Source organism: Etheostoma cragini, chromosome 20 (assembly GCF_013103735.1).
Source record: "Etheostoma cragini isolate CJK2018 chromosome 20, CSU_Ecrag_1.0, whole genome shotgun sequence".
Classification (NCBI taxonomy): domain Eukaryota; kingdom Metazoa; phylum Chordata; class Actinopteri; order Perciformes; family Percidae; genus Etheostoma; species Etheostoma cragini.
Window position 1 is genome coordinate 21,420,197 of NC_048426.1, and position 17,188 is coordinate 21,437,384.

Genomic DNA, 17,188 nt, shown 5'->3' on the forward strand with positions numbered 1-17,188 from the left:
ATATGTATACACACACACACACACACACAGTATATACAGTACGTCATTTGTCACTTTCAAATGTTACACTCTCTGTTGAATGTAAGACACCTGATTAACTATCCATCTTAATATTCCAAAAGCTTATTCCATGAAAACACAAAATCCAATAGGCAACACAATGTTGTAATCATTGCATGGTTTTGGTTGTGTTGTCACTGTAGTGGATGGACAGAAGTTGGTCAGAGTTAAACACAGAGGATGGCTGAACTCACCCCACAGGTTCCAGCTGTCAAACAAAAACAAGTTTTTGAATTTATGTGACTAGAAGTCAGTCATACTTTAAAGCATGGTGTGCGTTAAGTTCAACCCCCTGGGAGAAGCTTGCACGAGTGGCATGTAGCCTTAGCAGTTACATTGCTAGTTTGGGTGGTACCAAAAGTTTAGAAGAGAAATGCTTTATATTTTTACTTGTGGAAAGTTACTTAAACTTACTAAACTATTCTCTAACAATAACTTAAGTATTCCCCTCGATGACCATAGCTGTACCTGCATGCTTGGCAGTGGGCTAAGCTAACGCTTCCTAGTTCTTATTTTCCAATTTTTGATATCACCCAAATGTGTCATAGCAATGATCAGTTATGCTGGAATCCTTGTAGCATGCAAGCATTAAGTACCACAAAATAAATATTATATTTAGCAGAAAACATGTAAATGCTTTATATCATTAGTCGTTTATTTCCTAATTTGTACACGCAAAAATATTCACTCTATGAAATGTAGTGTTTTGTTTATAGGAACAGTGTGACATTTTTTTATTCCTGCAACAAGTCATCAACGTGAGGTTGCCAGGCAACTGGCGGAGACACCAGGAAGTCACAGTGCCCAGCCAAGAAATAGTCTCACACGTAACCCCATATGAAACCGCAATTTGTCAAATTGTTCATTTTGTACATATTAAACAAATGAAATAACTTTGTTTTAAACCCACTGAAGGAGCTAGGCTAGCTGGTTCCCCATGTTAACAGTATTTATGCTTAAGTTAAGTTAAACAACTGCTGGCTTTTAAATTTCAATTAGCATATTAAAAGATAACATAATGTTAAAACTTAAGTTTTCTTAGCAATAAGTTAAAATATGCTCAAATTTCAAATTATTTCAAATTTTATTTTGTAGTCTAATTTAGCTCAAGCTAATTTATTTTTTTGCCGTGCAGGATGAGTGGCCGTTAATGTTCTGTCACAGATTGCAAAAGCCCACATTGTGGACCCGGGCAGCTTGGCACACCTTCAGGTAACTGAGCAGGGCACACGGCATAAAGCACAAGATGCAGCGCAGAAGTGCAGAGAGCAGCGCGCTCCATGTGAAAAGTATAGGCAGCATCATATTAGGTTTCAACCATTTTAAAGTTTTCAAAGACGTAGAATTTGCTCTGAATTGGCAGATTAACCAGTGATCCGAGGTATGTCTTCTTCTTTAAGTCGGTTAGTGCATGACTTATTGGACATGTTCATTAACTAGAGTTATTATCAGTTAGTGAACATTTTTTGGGACAAATCCAAACACAACAATTGGCGGTAAATCACTGGTTACCTTGCCCTTGTTCTTAAAACTAAAGAAGAGGACCAGGAACTTTAGAATGGAAATTACCTCTATGGTGCCGCCCAAACGATCACAGGTGAAATTTAAAGGACGGATCTGACATACCATTGTTTCCGTTATCGTCATTTTCATTATTTAGGCCTATGCCTAGTCCTTTTTTTTCAATTCCGCCACTTAATGGAATATCCGCACTCCCATTATCATCATCCTTACCACACAAGGTTTCCCTAAATTTGAAAGTGAGCTTCTCAATGACACCATAGGTCTCCACATAGAAGACATGGTCATCATGTGGGAGGCTGGCCATGAGGCGTAGGGATGCCATATCCGCTCTGTCTACTCCCACTGCGTAGATTTCGATCCCAGATGCGCGAGCTGCGGCTGATACATCCTCTACCTGGTCCTGGGGCCTCCCGTCGGTCACTATGATGGCCACTTTGGCAATGTTCGCTGAGCCAGCTCGGGCCCCAGCCTCCGCGGTGAAAGCTTTCTCCATGGCGGTCTTGATGGCCATGCCTGTCATGGTGCCTGAAGCGAGGGGCTCAACACGAGCCAGGGCATTCTTTAAGGCAGACTTGGCAAAATACGTCTTTAGTTGAAACTCAATCTGAACTGTGCTGGCATAATTGACAAGGCCGACCCGCGTGGTATCTGAGCCGATCTCCAAGCTTTCCACCATATCCTGCAGGAACTCTTTGGCCTTCTCAAACTCAGCAGGGCGTACGCTGCGGGAGCTGTCTATGATGAAGACCAGGTCTATAGGACGATTTCTGCAATTTGCTCTTGTTGCTGTAAGAAAAACAGACGTATTTTCAAATGTTTTACATAACAGTACCACAAATCTCACAAATTGTGAGAATGGAAATCTGGTATGCATATCCTACACATCGCTGCACACATGTACTGTACACACACTCACTCAAGCACACAAACTTTAATCCATGACCTGAGTGGTTGGCTGATTTAACTAGAGATTTTCTTAAATTAATTGAGAAGTAAAAAGATGGGCGTATCAGATTCTAATAGTGCTAAAAATGTTTGAGTGCTGCATTTTTAGGAGACCAGAGAAAAATACTAGGATATCATAACAGCTCACTTTCTTTTTTTACTGCATTATTAAATATTCAATCAGGTCATGAACAAAAAAACTAAAAAAAGGGAACATTAGTTTTATTATATGAATCACCCCTCAAAAGATAGTGTTAAAAGATGCACGCACATAGCTCTCTTTTTTTTTTAAACGTGTTTTAAATGTTGATAGTCACTTAAAACTCAGCACAGTGAGATGGAAATGATGCATTTCAAGGCACTATGCTGAATTCAGGAAATGTACCTTACAGCTTGCTTAAACACATGTTCACAATGAGCTTAATACAAGTGGATGCTACCAATTACAATCAAATCCTGTGTAAGGATGCTTATTAACCTTTTCTCCAGCCATTCAATAAGAACATCACACCTAGGCATATGAGACAATGCTCCAATGAAACTACAGCAACCATACTTTGGCCAGGAACTAAAGTTAGCTGTAACATCTCCATGTGTTTCAAAGCAGACTACTTTCCCCTACTTTATGTTTTTTTTCTCATAATGCCAGGATGCAGATGGCGCTGTGTTGTGTTGCAGCTGTGAAGACGGTTGGTGGGGGGAGGGCTGATGGCGATTAAACCTAAAATTAGTGCCACCAGCTTTGCCAATAGAGGGCAGAAGGCAGAGGGGAAAGCATTAGAGTAGTAGTTACTTTGGTTTAACTAGAGATGAGATAGAAGAGTGGTCCTATTTTTATTAGTATTTCAAGTGTTATGCTACTTCTACTCCACAGCATTTAAATGACAAGATTTATTTCAAGATTTTAAATTTCTATACTCTAATCAGCTTATCAAATACGAAGCATTTTCCTAAATTAAACAACCAAAATAGTAGCCTAGAATAATTTAAATTAGCCCTCAGTCTCCACCAGCCTAAATTGATCAGTGATAAAAATGCTATAAAAAACCATTGATGTCTTAAATAATATTGTGGAGAACAAAAAGACATTTTTAACCTGAGTCCCAGCAATTTATGACTTTCATGCGAATTTCCGACATGTGGGATCAATAATGTCTAACTTATCTTCAGCGGTCAGATTCATTTAAAACGGTTGCACCAAATTCATCCAAACCATGAAAACGCATTGAAACACATGATAGGGGTTTTTGCACTCATAAACTACAAGTGCATGGATATCAAGGAAGGAGGAAGGAACAAATAACATTAACAGGACCAACTGACCTCCACTGTCCGCTCTCCGCTCCTGCGCCTGGTCGTCGCCACCTGTTCGGGCACCCTGCTGCTGCTGGAAGCCTCGCGTTGTGGAACCGCCCAGCTGGACTTCTTGGAAAGCGTCAGCACTCGGCACATCATTTGTGTTTTTTTCAATAGATATGATATCCTCAGAGCTCTGGGAGACCCTTGGAGGGCCGTGCCGGATGACTCGTGGGATTGAAGGGCTAATTGAGTGGATCTGCCGGTTGCGTGACCCAAACTGTGGGAAAGTTCCCCGAGTTCCCGATGCCAGGATGCCACTGACACAGAGCAGTCCCCACATTAATGAGGTCATGTTGCCTATACGCACAGTGGTGTTCCGTTCGCTTGGATCTAAGGTCTGGATGCACTTCGGCCCACTCCCACAGCTGACTGTACTGTAGGCCTACTCTAGCCTTTTTATATGATCTCGTCCCCACTGCCCACAAGGCGTGGGGAACAAGAGACAAAGAGACGTGGGGGAGCGAAGGAAGGAGTGCACGAGTGAGGGTGGGTTCAGAGCAGTTACTTCACTAGAGTTCAATTAATTGCTATATATATAAATAATAGCCTACACTAATAATTGTATCATTAATTCAACAAACCTGGGCCTACAAGGTGCATTTTCATATAAAACCATTAGTGGACTATCAGAAACATTGGAAGGGTAGACTATACACTGTAAACCTTTCATGTAAATGTAGTAGACCTACAGCTAAAATTTCACACTATCTTACTGTTTTAACGTCATACTGGAGCATACTGTAAATGGCAATGCATTCTGGTAGAAAATAAAAAAATATTACAGCAATGTCTGCAAATGTTACACATTAGGCTACAGGTATTCACCAAGGGGGTAAGCCAACCGCCGCACAGCGTAGCTCATGTGGCGCCATTTTAATGCTACCAAGCACTCACCTGCCGTTGGCATTTCATTGACTGCAAATCACTTTGGCGCCACTTTGACAGCATTAACATTACATCTGAAGCGTTTAAAAACTTTAGCTGTCCCTTGTTTATTTCTAAAGAAACGCGACAATGTATTAAAGGCTCCATTACCGTATAGCTCACATTATTGCTCCGTAGCAGACGTGTTTGTAAAACTGAAAAATGTTGTGTTACGATTGTGTCATATCCCAGCGACTTGTTGTGGCTTAGTGTCACAAATCACCGTATTGTCACGAGAAGCTCGCAGACAGTTTCGATTTACATTAGCTGTTGAGGTTTAATTACTAACGTTAACTAGCATTTTATTTAGCAAAAATTAGCATGTGCCTATGTTATTTCCTAACATATACCAACGCTCTCCATCTCTGCAAGATTCGGAATGATCAAGATTTCTATTGGCACGGCGACCAGAAGACTTACAACTTTCAGGCCGGTTGCTCACGTTACATCCATATACAGTCTATATGGTTACATCACATCTTCAAGCTCAGTTGGAGGCTGCGCAGTAATCTTCTTTAACTGTCTATGCTTATAAAAGACATTAGTATAACATTGGTCTCCGTCCAAAGTAATGGGATCTGTTGGTTCATCTCTTTCACTGTCTATGGAATTTACTCTTAATACCAATGCATCTTGGGAAAATAAAGAAAGGCTGAAATTACACTGCAGCCAGTAGATTACTGTAAATGTAAATAATACTATTTTATTGTAAATGGTCAGTTTCCTCAACTGACCATTTCAAGTAAAATACCTTAACATTTAAAAGCTGTATGCATACTGTAAATAAACAGTAATTTACTGGCAAAGCTGCTGCCGGTATATGTCTGTAAATCTACAGGGAAACGTTTTACAGTGAATTACTGTAGCTAAAGCTTTTATTTGACAGCTGTTACTAGTCCATTTCAAGATCAAGAGTTTACATTTCAATATTATAATCAGCTTATCAAATATGATGCATTCTTCCAAATTAAACAACCAAAATAGTAGCCTAGAGTATCTTAAATTAGCCCTCAGTCTCCACAAGATAAAAGTTTCAAAATTTAAATACAGCTAATGGCCTAAACTGATCTTGAAAATGAGCTATTGGCTTAAATTGTTATAGAAATTCAATAATAAACCATTCTGTCACCTAATGTTTACTTTTACTTTTGAAACCTAAAGTAGGTTTGGCTGCTAAAAAGGTTTGTACTTCTACTTAATTAAAATGATGAATGCATGCATGAGTATTTTGTAGTGTGCTGTTGCTTTACTTTAGCAAAAGAATGCAGTACTTCTTCTACCACTGGCTATAATAATTGTTCCTGAAGAGATATAATTGTTGCGGTAATACACTTTTCAGAATTTTATCAAATACGAAAATTGTTTTAGTAGTTTCATTTGAATTGAATTTAAAGTCACTTCAAATGCCCATTTACAGTTTTCCACGGATGTATCGCCTTTTGTTTTGGAATAAGTTTTACAATTCTGACCTCTGCTGACAAAATAAGTAACAACCATGAGTCATCGAGTTCCACAGTTCATTCTTATACACATCATTGTAATAGTAAAAACAGAAGGAACACCTTTTGAGGGCAGTAAAAATGACAATGAATAAATTAAATTAAATTAACAGATGACAGGGTAAAAACACAATAAAAAAAACAACATCACACAAAAGCAAATCTATAAAATGTTTTCAGAAGTCACAGATTCAATGATGACCTGTTTATATGGGCCTGAATTGATTTGCAAAATACAATTTATAGTATATTCATATTACTCAAGCATTTATTTGTGGAAAAAATGCCTTGGTTACCTTTTTTAAGCCATTCTAGTGTGGTATAGAAAGCCTGCAGGAAAACTTTGTACCACTTCTCATTAATATTCAACAAGCTAAGCTAGCCAATCAGAGCCTGGCTATCAGTATCATTTACACACCACAAGAACTTAAGAATTTAAAAGATCAGACAAATATAATGGTTCAAGGCCATTCACCATTTTGTACATTAACACCAAAAAATAAAATCTGCTCTAAGCTGAACAGGGAGCCAGTGCAGTGAGGCCAGCACAGGACAGGAGTTATATGTTTGTATTTAAATGATCCAGTCAGAACATGAGCTGCAGCGTTTAAATAAAACCCAATCCATTTTAACACCCACGATACTCAAAGAGCATAGCCTACATACAGCATGTTGCCCTCTCATGGACTCTTTTGAAAACTGCGACACAGTTATTCTTTTGTGGGGTCACTGACCTGAATAAAAGAGCCATTGTACATGTCAAAAGCTTTACAATTGCAGTCAAATGCATACACCGGTCTTGTTTAAACCAGTTTCTTATCTGAAAGTAGGAAAATCATTAAGAAATGATAAATTATTTGTTATTGTAATTGAAATCACTGGGTTATTTTTGTGCCACACGGATGTTTTGCAGAGAAGATGCGCTAGTGTTTTGCATTGCCACACTGACAATGCAAATGATCCAGTCTGACTTCCCACAGTAGCAGTTATATGAAATAGCTGTAGCTGACAAACCAGTTCACACTCTAGAGAAAGGAACCACTGAATGCATGTGTTTTTCCCTTGTGTATCCATAATGTTCTTGCTGTGGTTATGTGTGAGTATCATGAGTGGGTTTTGGCATTGTTCATGTTGTGGTCTTCTAAATGCATACTCTCCTGGGGACATCATCATTGGAGGACTTTTCCCAATTCACTTAAAAACCAATAGAACAACAATACCTGGACCGCTCTCCTGTAGTGAGTAAGTATTCGTCTCTCTCTCTCTCCCTCTCCCCTAACTGGTCGAGGCAGAGGGCTGCCCACCAAGAGCTAGGGTCTGCTTGAGGTTTCTGCCTGTTAAAGAAGAACAAATATTGTTACCTCTGTTGCACCAAATAGTTGCTTTTGGGGGTCTCTGTAAATTAAAGAGTGTGGCCTAGACATGTGTCAAAAAGTCTTCTGACTTCTGTTATGATTTTACATTATAAATTAAATTAAATTGAATGAACGTATGCTCGTTTAACAATTTGTCCATTTACATGACTATAACATAAATTATGTGTTTCCGTGTGTCCTCTGTCAATTTTTGCAGCTATGATTTAGGAATGTTCCTTGAGTCTCAAGTGATGATACACGCAATCAGAGAAATAAACCAGCGCACTGGGGTTCTACCCAACTTCACCATAGGATATGACATCTATGACACTTGTGGAGATGTCAGCATTGCCATAAGAGCGACACTCCAGATGTTGAAGAACCATTCAGACCCTCAGAGCTGCTTAGTACCTACAACCTTTGGATCTACTTTACCTGAACCCCAAACAAAGGCAGTGATTGGTGAACAACTTTCTGAAGTATCAACAGTTGTTGCACGAGTTTTAGCTCTGTCATCAGTTCCCCAGGTTTGTCTTCTCTCTGTACTTGATATTGTCCTATTAATTACAGTTTAAAAAGCAAACTGTCTTGAGACAAAGGAGTTTAAACAGCAAGCAAAACCATTTTAACATGACATATTCCTGTTTGTTACAGATTAGCTATTCTTCAACTAGTGAGCTACTCAGCAGAAAGTCAAAGTTCCCCACTTTTCTGCGAACAGTACCTAGTGATCTGTATCAGACAAATGCCATTTCTGAGCTGGTGAAACAGTTTAACTGGAAAACAGTGGCCATTGTGGGAAGCGATGATGAGTACGGGAAGTACGGCAGTGATAGCGTTAAGGACATGATCCTTAAATCAAACGATACATGCATTGAATTCATTGACATCCTGCCTGATGACTTTTCTGCAAACAATTTCCAATCCAAGAAGATGCTGGCCGACCTGGTGAGCAAGATCAATAAATCCTCTGCTGAAGCCATTATTGTGTTTGCCAAGGTAGCCAGTGTTTCTCCCATCATGGAAGCAGCTGTGGAAAACAACCTCAACAGAACTTGGATTGCAAGCGATTCATGGTCCACATCTGAAAACATTACTGGAATGCCACGCATTAAGAGGGCCGGGGAGGTTTACGGATTCATCCCTAAGAAGAATGAGGTTCCTGGTTTTAAAGACTATGTCATCTCAATGTTCAATGGGCCAACTAATGCCATTCTCAAACATCACCTGACTAAGTATCCACTTTGTTCTGATCAGTCTGAGGGGAACAGAGAGCTTAACTGCTCGCTAACAAACAGCAAGGAGTCCAAGCAATGTCTGGATCCGAGTTGCTTGCCCACTTACATTAACCAGTATGAATCCTACTATATCTACCTAGCTGTTCACGTCATTGTTGAGGGGCTTCGCAGCTTGCTAAAGTGTGACAACCACCAGTGTAAACGTAGCACCCCATTTACAGCCTTCGAGGTACAGTAAAGTTATCTTGTGACATTGGAGATTATGCATTGCTAATGTGTGTCTTTACAGAAATTGTTTGTAATTATTTAGAAAAAATGCTTAATACTTTTCTTGCAGAATTTGATGAGAAGATTGATGCCACTAAACCCAGAGATTGGTATCGATCTTCTTAGTCTCGCGGTGCCAGACCTATCTCCACAGCGCTCCACACACATTCCAGGACAGAAAAAAAAAAAACACTCTAGATTTTTTTGCATTTCTTTAAAGCAATCACAATTGTCTTGGGCGACACTAAGCTCTGGACACACTGACGGTGGCAAAATAGTCTCGGGAAGGAACTTGTTTTGGTGGAACTTTTTGCATTTGTACCATGCAAAAAGAAAACACCACATTTAATATAAAATGAAGTTCACCGTTCACACAATACAGTAACATGAGTTATGTAAATTAGCTAGACATACATGGTTAAAAGTAATTTGCTCTTACCCTTTGTATCCCCATGCTCGGTCCCATAACGTCCCATTTAGATAATATATGACGTAAACATATTCATCTTCAAATCTTTAAAATCATTCCCCGAAGTAACTAAGCAGGCCTACCTTTTACACAGTCAACATGTAGTTTGTTGTTGTTTACCACAGCTAACAGAGTTTGAGAACGGGAACACACAGAGAGTGGAAGGCAATTATCCTGGAAATGTACTTCCCTTGATCCAGACCATCTCATCTAAAACTCTGCAAGAAAATAAATAAGCAAACCATTCCTTTAAAGAAACAGAATTTTGTTTTGTTTTGTTAATGATAAAACATACCTTCAATATTTCACCATATTTGAAAGTCTACTATCATTTTGCAAGTGAAATAAGCAAAAAAGGAAACATTTCTTTCATTTTACATCAATGTTCGTATCTGCAGCTGCTTACGGAAATCAAGAAAGTGAACTTCACTGTGAACACCACACATATATTCTTTGACGCCAATGGAGACCCCAGTGTAGGATATGATATTGTACATTGGGACATGGCTAAACCCAGCCTACAAATAGAAACCATTGGACATTACTGGCCAGGAGGAAAATTAGAAGTCAGTGATGATCTTGTTAGAATGATGCGCAATGTGACGGTAAGGTTAGAATGTCATCATATATTTATTTCCCAAAATAATCTATGGATATTATGTGGTACTGAATATTTTTTGTCTTTAAAGATAACAGCCTACAACTGCTCGAAAACGTGTAAACCAGGACAGGAGTTGAAAAAGGAAAGGAAACTGTGTTGCAGCGTTTGTGTTCCATGTGCAGAAGGAGAATATTCTGCTAGAGATGGTAAGTGTTTCCTTTTAATATGCACCACCTCAAAAAATAAAGATCCTTTCTTCTAAGAGGATCCCTGTTATGGATGCATACAGCCACTGAGGATATCTAATAGGGGAGAGTTGGTTCCCCCCCTCCGCCATCCTTAATGGCTTTCGCTGTCTCTCATCTATGACACCATTGTTCATAAAAGGTCCTCCACCTACCCCTTGGATATTGTTCCTTTGCACCTTTTTAAGGATGTATTGGACACTGTAGGTCCCACAATGTCACTTATTATCAACTGTCCCATCCATTTTTAAACATACAAGAGTCCACCCTCTTATTAAAAAACCAAACCTCAACAAATGGGATTTCAATAGTTCCCATCCTATTTCCAAGCTTCCCTTTTGGTCTAAAGTATTGGAGCAAATTGTATATGCTTAATTATTGTCTCATTTAGATAATGACAACATCATGTAAAATTACAATCTGGGTTCAGGGCGCGTCCCAGTACAGAATCGGCCCTTCTTATAGTCACAAATGATCTGCTACTGGCTTTGGAGAGACTGTTCCTTTTCTTTAGCAACTCCATGCTTAGCTTTATGCTTAATCTTTCAAAAAGCATGAAATGGTTTTGGGCCAAAATATATTCCTGATCTGCTTCTCCAAACTTCCACAAAACTTGAACTATACTCCAATTCTCAGGTCTTTCAAATCACGCTTTAAGATTTATTAAATGGGATCAGGATACACACCACCGACATCATGGGTCAGGAGGTTTAGGCCCAAATGCAGAGGAGGAGATGAGGAGATAATGGAGAGTAGAAGGATATAATGACACAAAAATAAACTATCAAGTCAAGTAAGCAGGTCCAAAAATCCAAAAGCCAGCAGCATGAGAAAACACAGCCTTAGGCAGAGGCAGAACTTTTTGACATAAAGTGAGATGACGAACTGACATCAGACAAAGTGAGCGCATGGACAGGGTAAACACATTCAAGACTAATTTGACTGAACAGGAAACAAAACTAGACAAAGTCGACACACACAATTGTAACACTATTACAATACAGGAAGTGAGCATGCAAACATACATTACATACACAGAGAACACGGACTAAAAGACCACAGGCAAACAAAACAGAACCATGAACAAGGAACAAGAACAATACAGCAATAGAGGAAATGATAAACAAATAACACAAACATACAGAAAGCAGATTAACAAAATGGAAATATCTGAACTGAAAACCAAAACCATGAACGACAATAAATATGTTGTTTACACCAAGCTTTAAGACGATATCCTATACAGGACAATCTGAGGTATCAATTTAATAAATAGAAACGATTGATTTATTAATAAATTGTTAAATATTGCAAAGTTTCCCCTCTCCTATGAAGGAGTAGTATATGGAATATGGTGATCACGATTGTTGTTTCCTGTCTTTGTTGCATTCTAATTTCACTGTCACACGGCTGCACTGTGATGGTGATCAGATGCTGCGGTTTGGTATTTGCTTGACAAAATATTCCCTTTCATAACACCTTTCAACGGAATTAATTCTCCATGATGAATATGCAAAACTATTCATACTCTCTTCATTCAATTCAAATTGCATTCCTTTGTTCACTTCTACAGGTGAGGAGTGTAAACGCTGCAGTTCAGGGAACTATTCGTCTCCAGAGAGGGATGTCTGTTTGGAAAAAACGATTGACTTCCTGAACTGGTCAGATCCCTTCATCATCATTTTGAGTTTCTTGGGAGTCTTTGGTATTGTAGTTTCCATTGTGTTTGCTATTTTGTTTGCAATCCATCGCAGCACTCCTGTTGTTAATGCCGTCGGAGGTTACTTGTGTTTCTTGGAGCTTTTGTCCTTGCTGCTCTGCTTCTGCCTTACATTTAGCTTTGTGGGGATGCCCACTGAGGCTTCCTGCAAGGTAGGCCTGCCTCTCTTCGGCATAGCCTTCTCCCTCTGCATCTCCTGCATTCTGGCCAACCTTCTCCAAATCTTCGTGGGCTTTAGATTTGACCTAAATTTAAACTCCTGGATTAAGAAGCTCAACCAGCCACTGGCTGTGGTGACAATTGTCTCTGGGATCCAGTTGGCCCTGTGTGTGCCATGGCTGTATTTGTATCCCCCATTTCCTGAGTATACAGAGATATCAAGGGACATCATCCTGTTACAGTGTAACAAAGGCTTCTCTGGATTCTTCATTGCCATGTTAGGCTACAACACTTTCTTGGCCCTTATTTGTTTCCTGTTTGCAATCAAAGGTAAACAGTTGCCAGATCTGTATAAAAATGCAAGTCTGGTCACCATCAGTATGCTGCTGTTTTTAATCGTTTGGATTTTCTTCATCCCGATTTATATCAGTTTGGTTGGTAAGTACAAACGTGCAATTGAAAGCTCAGCAATTCTCATTTCTTGCTACAGCATCCTTGGATGTCACTTGGCTCCAAAGTGTTACATCATGGTGTTCAGGAAAGAGATTAATAATGAAAATGCCATTACTTTGTACATCAGGCAGCATTATGAGCAGAAAGACATGGTTGTGGTGAAATCATAATCTCACATGCACATCTGTCAGGTCTTTCCGGTTGTCAGGTTTCAACAATCATCCCCACAGAAATACGTCTTCCTGTGGGGACGTCATACTGTAGCATTATTGACGTTTTTACACTTACAAAATACAGCATGTTAATTACAGATATTGGGTTAGGCTGGTAAGCAATATATGTACCTCTGATAATGACCTGAAAAAATATTACAATGTTTCCAAACTTAAAAAAACTCTTGGTTTGGACACTGATGGATGAAATTTGAATTTCTATTATGAATAATGTATACAAATGAAGAGGGGGTAAGACCAGAACAGTTTTCAACTTCTTCCTGCCCCTTTTGAACATAAACAATCTTATTTAAGTGGCTTATGTGTTGTTTATGTGTGGCTGAGGATCCCGTTTGTTTTACTTTTTGTTTTTTATTGCTGACAAGTCTAACGTTGTGTATTTGTTTTTATTTTATCTAAGTTAACTGGCTGCTGGCTGTATAGTCTGTATTTAACAATCCAATATGAGATTGCATGTATCAACATGAATCAACTGGTACTACCTTTACAAAGGGGCAGATACTCAAATCACACACAAAATATATTCCCTTTGAATGGGCCCAGGAGGTAGAGCGGTTGTGATTTTCAAAATGGGGCCCCCCTGGTCGGTTCCCAAAAAAGGGGAATCATTTATTTTCACTAAAATTCCATCCATAGTAACCCAATGCCAGAATGGACGGCTATTTTGGTCATGGGGTTTATGCACTTCTTATGATAAAACATCTAAAAAGAAAAAGAAAAATTGTAACAAATGGGGAACCCTTGGGCAAAATCTTATTAAATAGAGGTCTTTGATGTAATTTGTCAGGTTAGGGGTTGTTGTGATTAAAGTTGGAAACCACTGGTTTACTAATCAAAAGTGGTTCAATCTCTGGCTCCTCCAGAGTGTCAAAGTGTCCTTCAATGAAACGGAACCCCTGACCTCTTCTGATGAGCAGGAACCCAACAATGCCCTCAATGTGTGTGTGTGTGTGTGTGTGCGTGTGTGTCTGTCATAGTTATACAACCGTTCTATATATGATATACAATTGTTCTCTATATGTGGGGCAGCGCCTGTGCCATGCTGTATATCTCAATGCCTGTCTTATTTTATTACATTTTGTATGTTTTCTTTATTCTATAGATTCTTTTAGTTTGCATTATATATTTGTGCAAAGAAAACATGAGTAATAGGGCTGTAATAACCTTTGAAATACTTTCAATAAAATCTATCAAGTGTGGAAATCTGTTGTGTAGATGATGTAACTCTTTGGAACAAAGGTGATGTGTTATCTTTACGATTGGGCAAATTACACAATCCAGTTGTAGCATGCATAGTATAAAATCCATAAAGTTCAGGATTGACTTGCAGCATAATTTACATTCCAAGCACAGACAAGCTTTTAAACATGTCTGAGCAGGAGTGTGTTCAAAGTAAGGCGGTTTACTTTAGGCCCATCAGGTGTCTTCGTGGGAATGTTAAATTAATTACTTTGCATGTGTATGAAACACCAGTGAAAGGAACATAAATCCAATGTCAGTTATTACCGCAAATGTCACTGTGGGAACATCTCAGGCAGCACCGGTTTCAACAGGCTCCTGCTGCAAACGCTAGATGGAACTCTCAAAACATCCTAACAGTGTTCTATGGACCAAAGCTCTAAATAAAGTAGTCAAGAAATTTCTTTGTCACATTAAGAAAACAGACATTTATAATTTGGCTCTGCACCTGTTGTTTTATTTATAAAAACAAAAAAATACAAAACTTGAAAAAGTTTCCATAGGAAAGCATTATGATTTTGCAATCCCATCTCTTTCATATCCATTTAAAAAATGCATGGTTTTAATACTGCTGCTTACTCATATCATGAACAGATTTGCCTTCTACAGGTTACAAAATGAGGGAGGAGAAGAGGAGAGAGGCAGTCTGCTTCTTGAGTCCCTGTGGTTAAAGGGTTAATCCTAAAGATTTATGTTTGGTGGCAGCTGCAGTACCTGGTGACCTGGGTAAAACTGGTAGTAATGCTTGACATGGGTAGCTGAAATGTGTATTTACAAATCAGCACATTATAAGTGTTTGACTAGCAGAATGTTACACATGCAGAATGTGACGTGTGCGTTTCCTGTAAGTTTGTGTGTACCTATACACTCCGCATGGGAAAGCGTGGATAACAAAACGTTTAATACAAGTTAACATCTTGAGGATTAACACTTTTAAGTGGTTGTGGACAGAAGTGGAGATCATAGAAAAGATAAATAAACATAGCAGCCATTTGAGGAATCAAATCAACCCTCCAACCACCTCTTTGCATTTTACGAGCTAGGGATGCAACTTCTGATGTTGAACGGGCCTCACACTTTACTAAAGGGAAAAAGTCCGTGAAATTTGTTTCCCTCTCCCCATTCTTTTTTGCAAAGCAAAACGTTTGTCTTCCTGCACTATATCAGTTCAGAAAGAATGGTTTCTTCATGAACTACAGTGTCATTTCCACAAATTAGGGCAGAAGACTCCAGCAACAAGTTGCCCTGCATCACTCTGCCTGGAACACATAGAGGCACCAGAGTGGGATTCAGCCTCATTTCATTGATGGTTGATCCCCACTTCCATACAGAACACAAAATGTGTGCAACAATGTCACTCTCCTTCTCCTGTCAAGTAACTGGCCTTAAAATGTACATTTGGGAAAAATAATAAAAATGCCCTTCTCCAATAATTAAGGATGCTAGATCCGGAGAACATTGTTGCAATGTACAGAACACGTTTAAACTACATGGGCCGGGCAGGGCTTAGCAGGCAGCTCCAAGCTGGGCATCTCTAAGCTGCTCTCTCGACCACAGCAGGCTGGCACTTCAAAACAAGACTCTTCTGCAGGAGCAGGCATGCCCTGGGAACAGATTTGTTGCACGTGTTGCCTGTAGAAAAAGACAATGCAGATAGACAGTTAGATGGTCTAGTAGCAAAATATACTAAATATGTAAATTTCCCTCATAACCAGACAGATATACTTGCAGAAAGTAAGATACACAACTTTAATTGTTGCAGAGCTTCGGCTAACGCTTATGCTGCCGCCATTAACAGTACAAAAACAGATGTTAAATAGTGATCCATTACCAGCTACTACTTTCAGCTTCTGAGACATGTACTCACCAGGCAGTACGGGACATAACGTAGTAAATGTCAGGCCTTTGGAAGCCGTTGAAGGTGGAGGAGGCAGCCACCGTGTAGGCACCCATGTTATCAAAAACCAGCCAGTCGCCCACTTGCAGGTCAGGCAGGTAACACTGCTCAACAATGCGATCAAGGCCATCGCATGTTGGGCCCCAGACACTGCAGGGGTAAATGACCTCATCTGGCTTTGGCTTCTATTATTAGGAGGGGGAGAGAAAAAAAACATTATCATTCATGTCACCTTTCCCTGATGAGAAACTTTACACATGCCACCTTTTTAGTCCTTGGTATTTCACTTACCTTGTGTAGTGTTGGCAAACAATGAGCATGGTCATAAAGTATACAGTTGAAGGAGCCATACACTCCGTCGTTGACATAGTACATCAAAGTCCTATCACTGGTCCCTTCATCTTCCTCTGAAGAAAGCATAAATCATTTCACAAATAAGAAATGAAAGATCTTTAAAAAAAAGGTAATTTTCTAAATAAAAAAAGTCAGTTACCGTCAGAGGCCGACTCCTCATCCATGATGACCTTCTTGGCAATTATGTTGACAACCAGAGTGTAAGCAGAGGCCACATAAAAGCGCCCTGGCTCAGCAATGACCTTGATACCAGTTTCAGCAGGAAAATACTTGTCCAGGGCTGGGCTGATTACTGCTGTGATCTAGCAAGGGGAAAAATTAATTATTATTTCTTTAAGTTTCCACTGGTGAATATAAGACCATGAAAAAAGGAATCATCTTGAGCTGGTACTACTGATATTGCAGCTAAAATGTATAAAATATGTACCGTCTTGTCTAGACCAAAATAGACAAATATATTTTTCCCATGAGGAAAGAAAAAAAAAAAATATATATATATACACCTCTTCAAATTTGAGTTCAGTATTCTCTGAACCAGGGAAACCACCGCCAATGTCCAGCAGGTCCATGTTGAAGCCGAGCTCATTCTAGGAGTTAAAAATAAATAAATCACAATCCAGAATCTTACGGTTACCTTTCTGGGTTGG

General features: G+C 39.3%; 3 protein-coding genes across 11 annotated transcripts in view; 1 reads left to right on the forward strand and 2 right to left on the reverse strand.

The window, feature by feature from the left end:
* LOC117935316 (matrilin-3-like) overlaps window positions 1–4,306 on the reverse strand; it is a 14,061-nt gene extending 9,755 nt beyond the window's left edge. For 4 of the 9 annotated variants that reach the window (XM_034857418.1, XM_034857416.1, XM_034857417.1 and 1 more), the window contains exons 1-2: window positions 3,853–4,305; window positions 1,687–2,370 (exon numbers count right to left, since the gene is read on the reverse strand). In XM_034857418.1, coding sequence (XP_034713309.1) covers window positions 1,687–2,370; window positions 3,853–4,180 — 1,012 coding nt within the window. In that variant the 5' untranslated portion in view covers window positions 4,181–4,305. Of the gene's footprint in view, window positions 1–1,686; window positions 2,371–3,852 lie in introns of all 9 variants that reach the window. The other 5 variants (XM_034857421.1, XM_034857415.1, XM_034857422.1 and 2 more) reach the window with 3 other exon arrangements.
* A 3,009-nt stretch (window positions 4,307–7,315) lies between these two features.
* On the forward strand, window positions 7,316–13,853 carry LOC117935314 (G-protein coupled receptor family C group 6 member A-like). The gene is made up of 6 exons (XM_034857411.1): window positions 7,316–7,553; window positions 7,884–8,193; window positions 8,321–9,133; window positions 10,039–10,245; window positions 10,330–10,447; window positions 12,060–13,853. The coding sequence occupies exons 1-6, from the start codon at window positions 7,357–7,359 to the stop codon at window positions 12,986–12,988; spliced, it is 2,574 nt and encodes an 857-aa protein (XP_034713302.1). The 5' UTR covers window positions 7,316–7,356; the 3' UTR covers window positions 12,989–13,853.
* Window positions 13,854–14,725: 872 nt separating this feature from the next.
* Window positions 14,726–17,188, reverse strand: part of odc1 (ornithine decarboxylase 1) — a 5,233-nt gene continuing 2,770 nt past the window's right edge. The window contains exons 7-11 of the mRNA XM_034857437.1: window positions 17,045–17,128; window positions 16,681–16,843; window positions 16,479–16,594; window positions 16,158–16,372; window positions 14,726–15,922 (exon numbers count right to left, since the gene is read on the reverse strand). Coding sequence (XP_034713328.1) covers window positions 15,772–15,922; window positions 16,158–16,372; window positions 16,479–16,594; window positions 16,681–16,843; window positions 17,045–17,128 — 729 coding nt within the window. The 3' untranslated portion in view covers window positions 14,726–15,771. The remainder of the gene's footprint in view (window positions 15,923–16,157; window positions 16,373–16,478; window positions 16,595–16,680; window positions 16,844–17,044; window positions 17,129–17,188) is intronic.

What these genes read in the sequence shown, in the direction of transcription:
- LOC117935314 (XM_034857411.1), top strand. Translation starts at nt 7,357, where the DNA reads ATGCATGTGTTTTTCCCTTGTGTATCCATAATGTTCTTGCTGTGGTTA. An exon ending in GGACCGCTCTCCTGTAGTGA is followed by an intron (nt 7,554 to 7,883) that starts GTAAGTATTCGT and finishes CAATTTTTGCAG; the next exon opens with CTATGATTTAGGAATGTTCC. An exon ending in CCCCATTTACAGCCTTCGAG is followed by an intron (nt 9,134 to 10,038) that starts GTACAGTAAAGT and finishes TCGTATCTGCAG; the next exon opens with CTGCTTACGGAAATCAAGAA.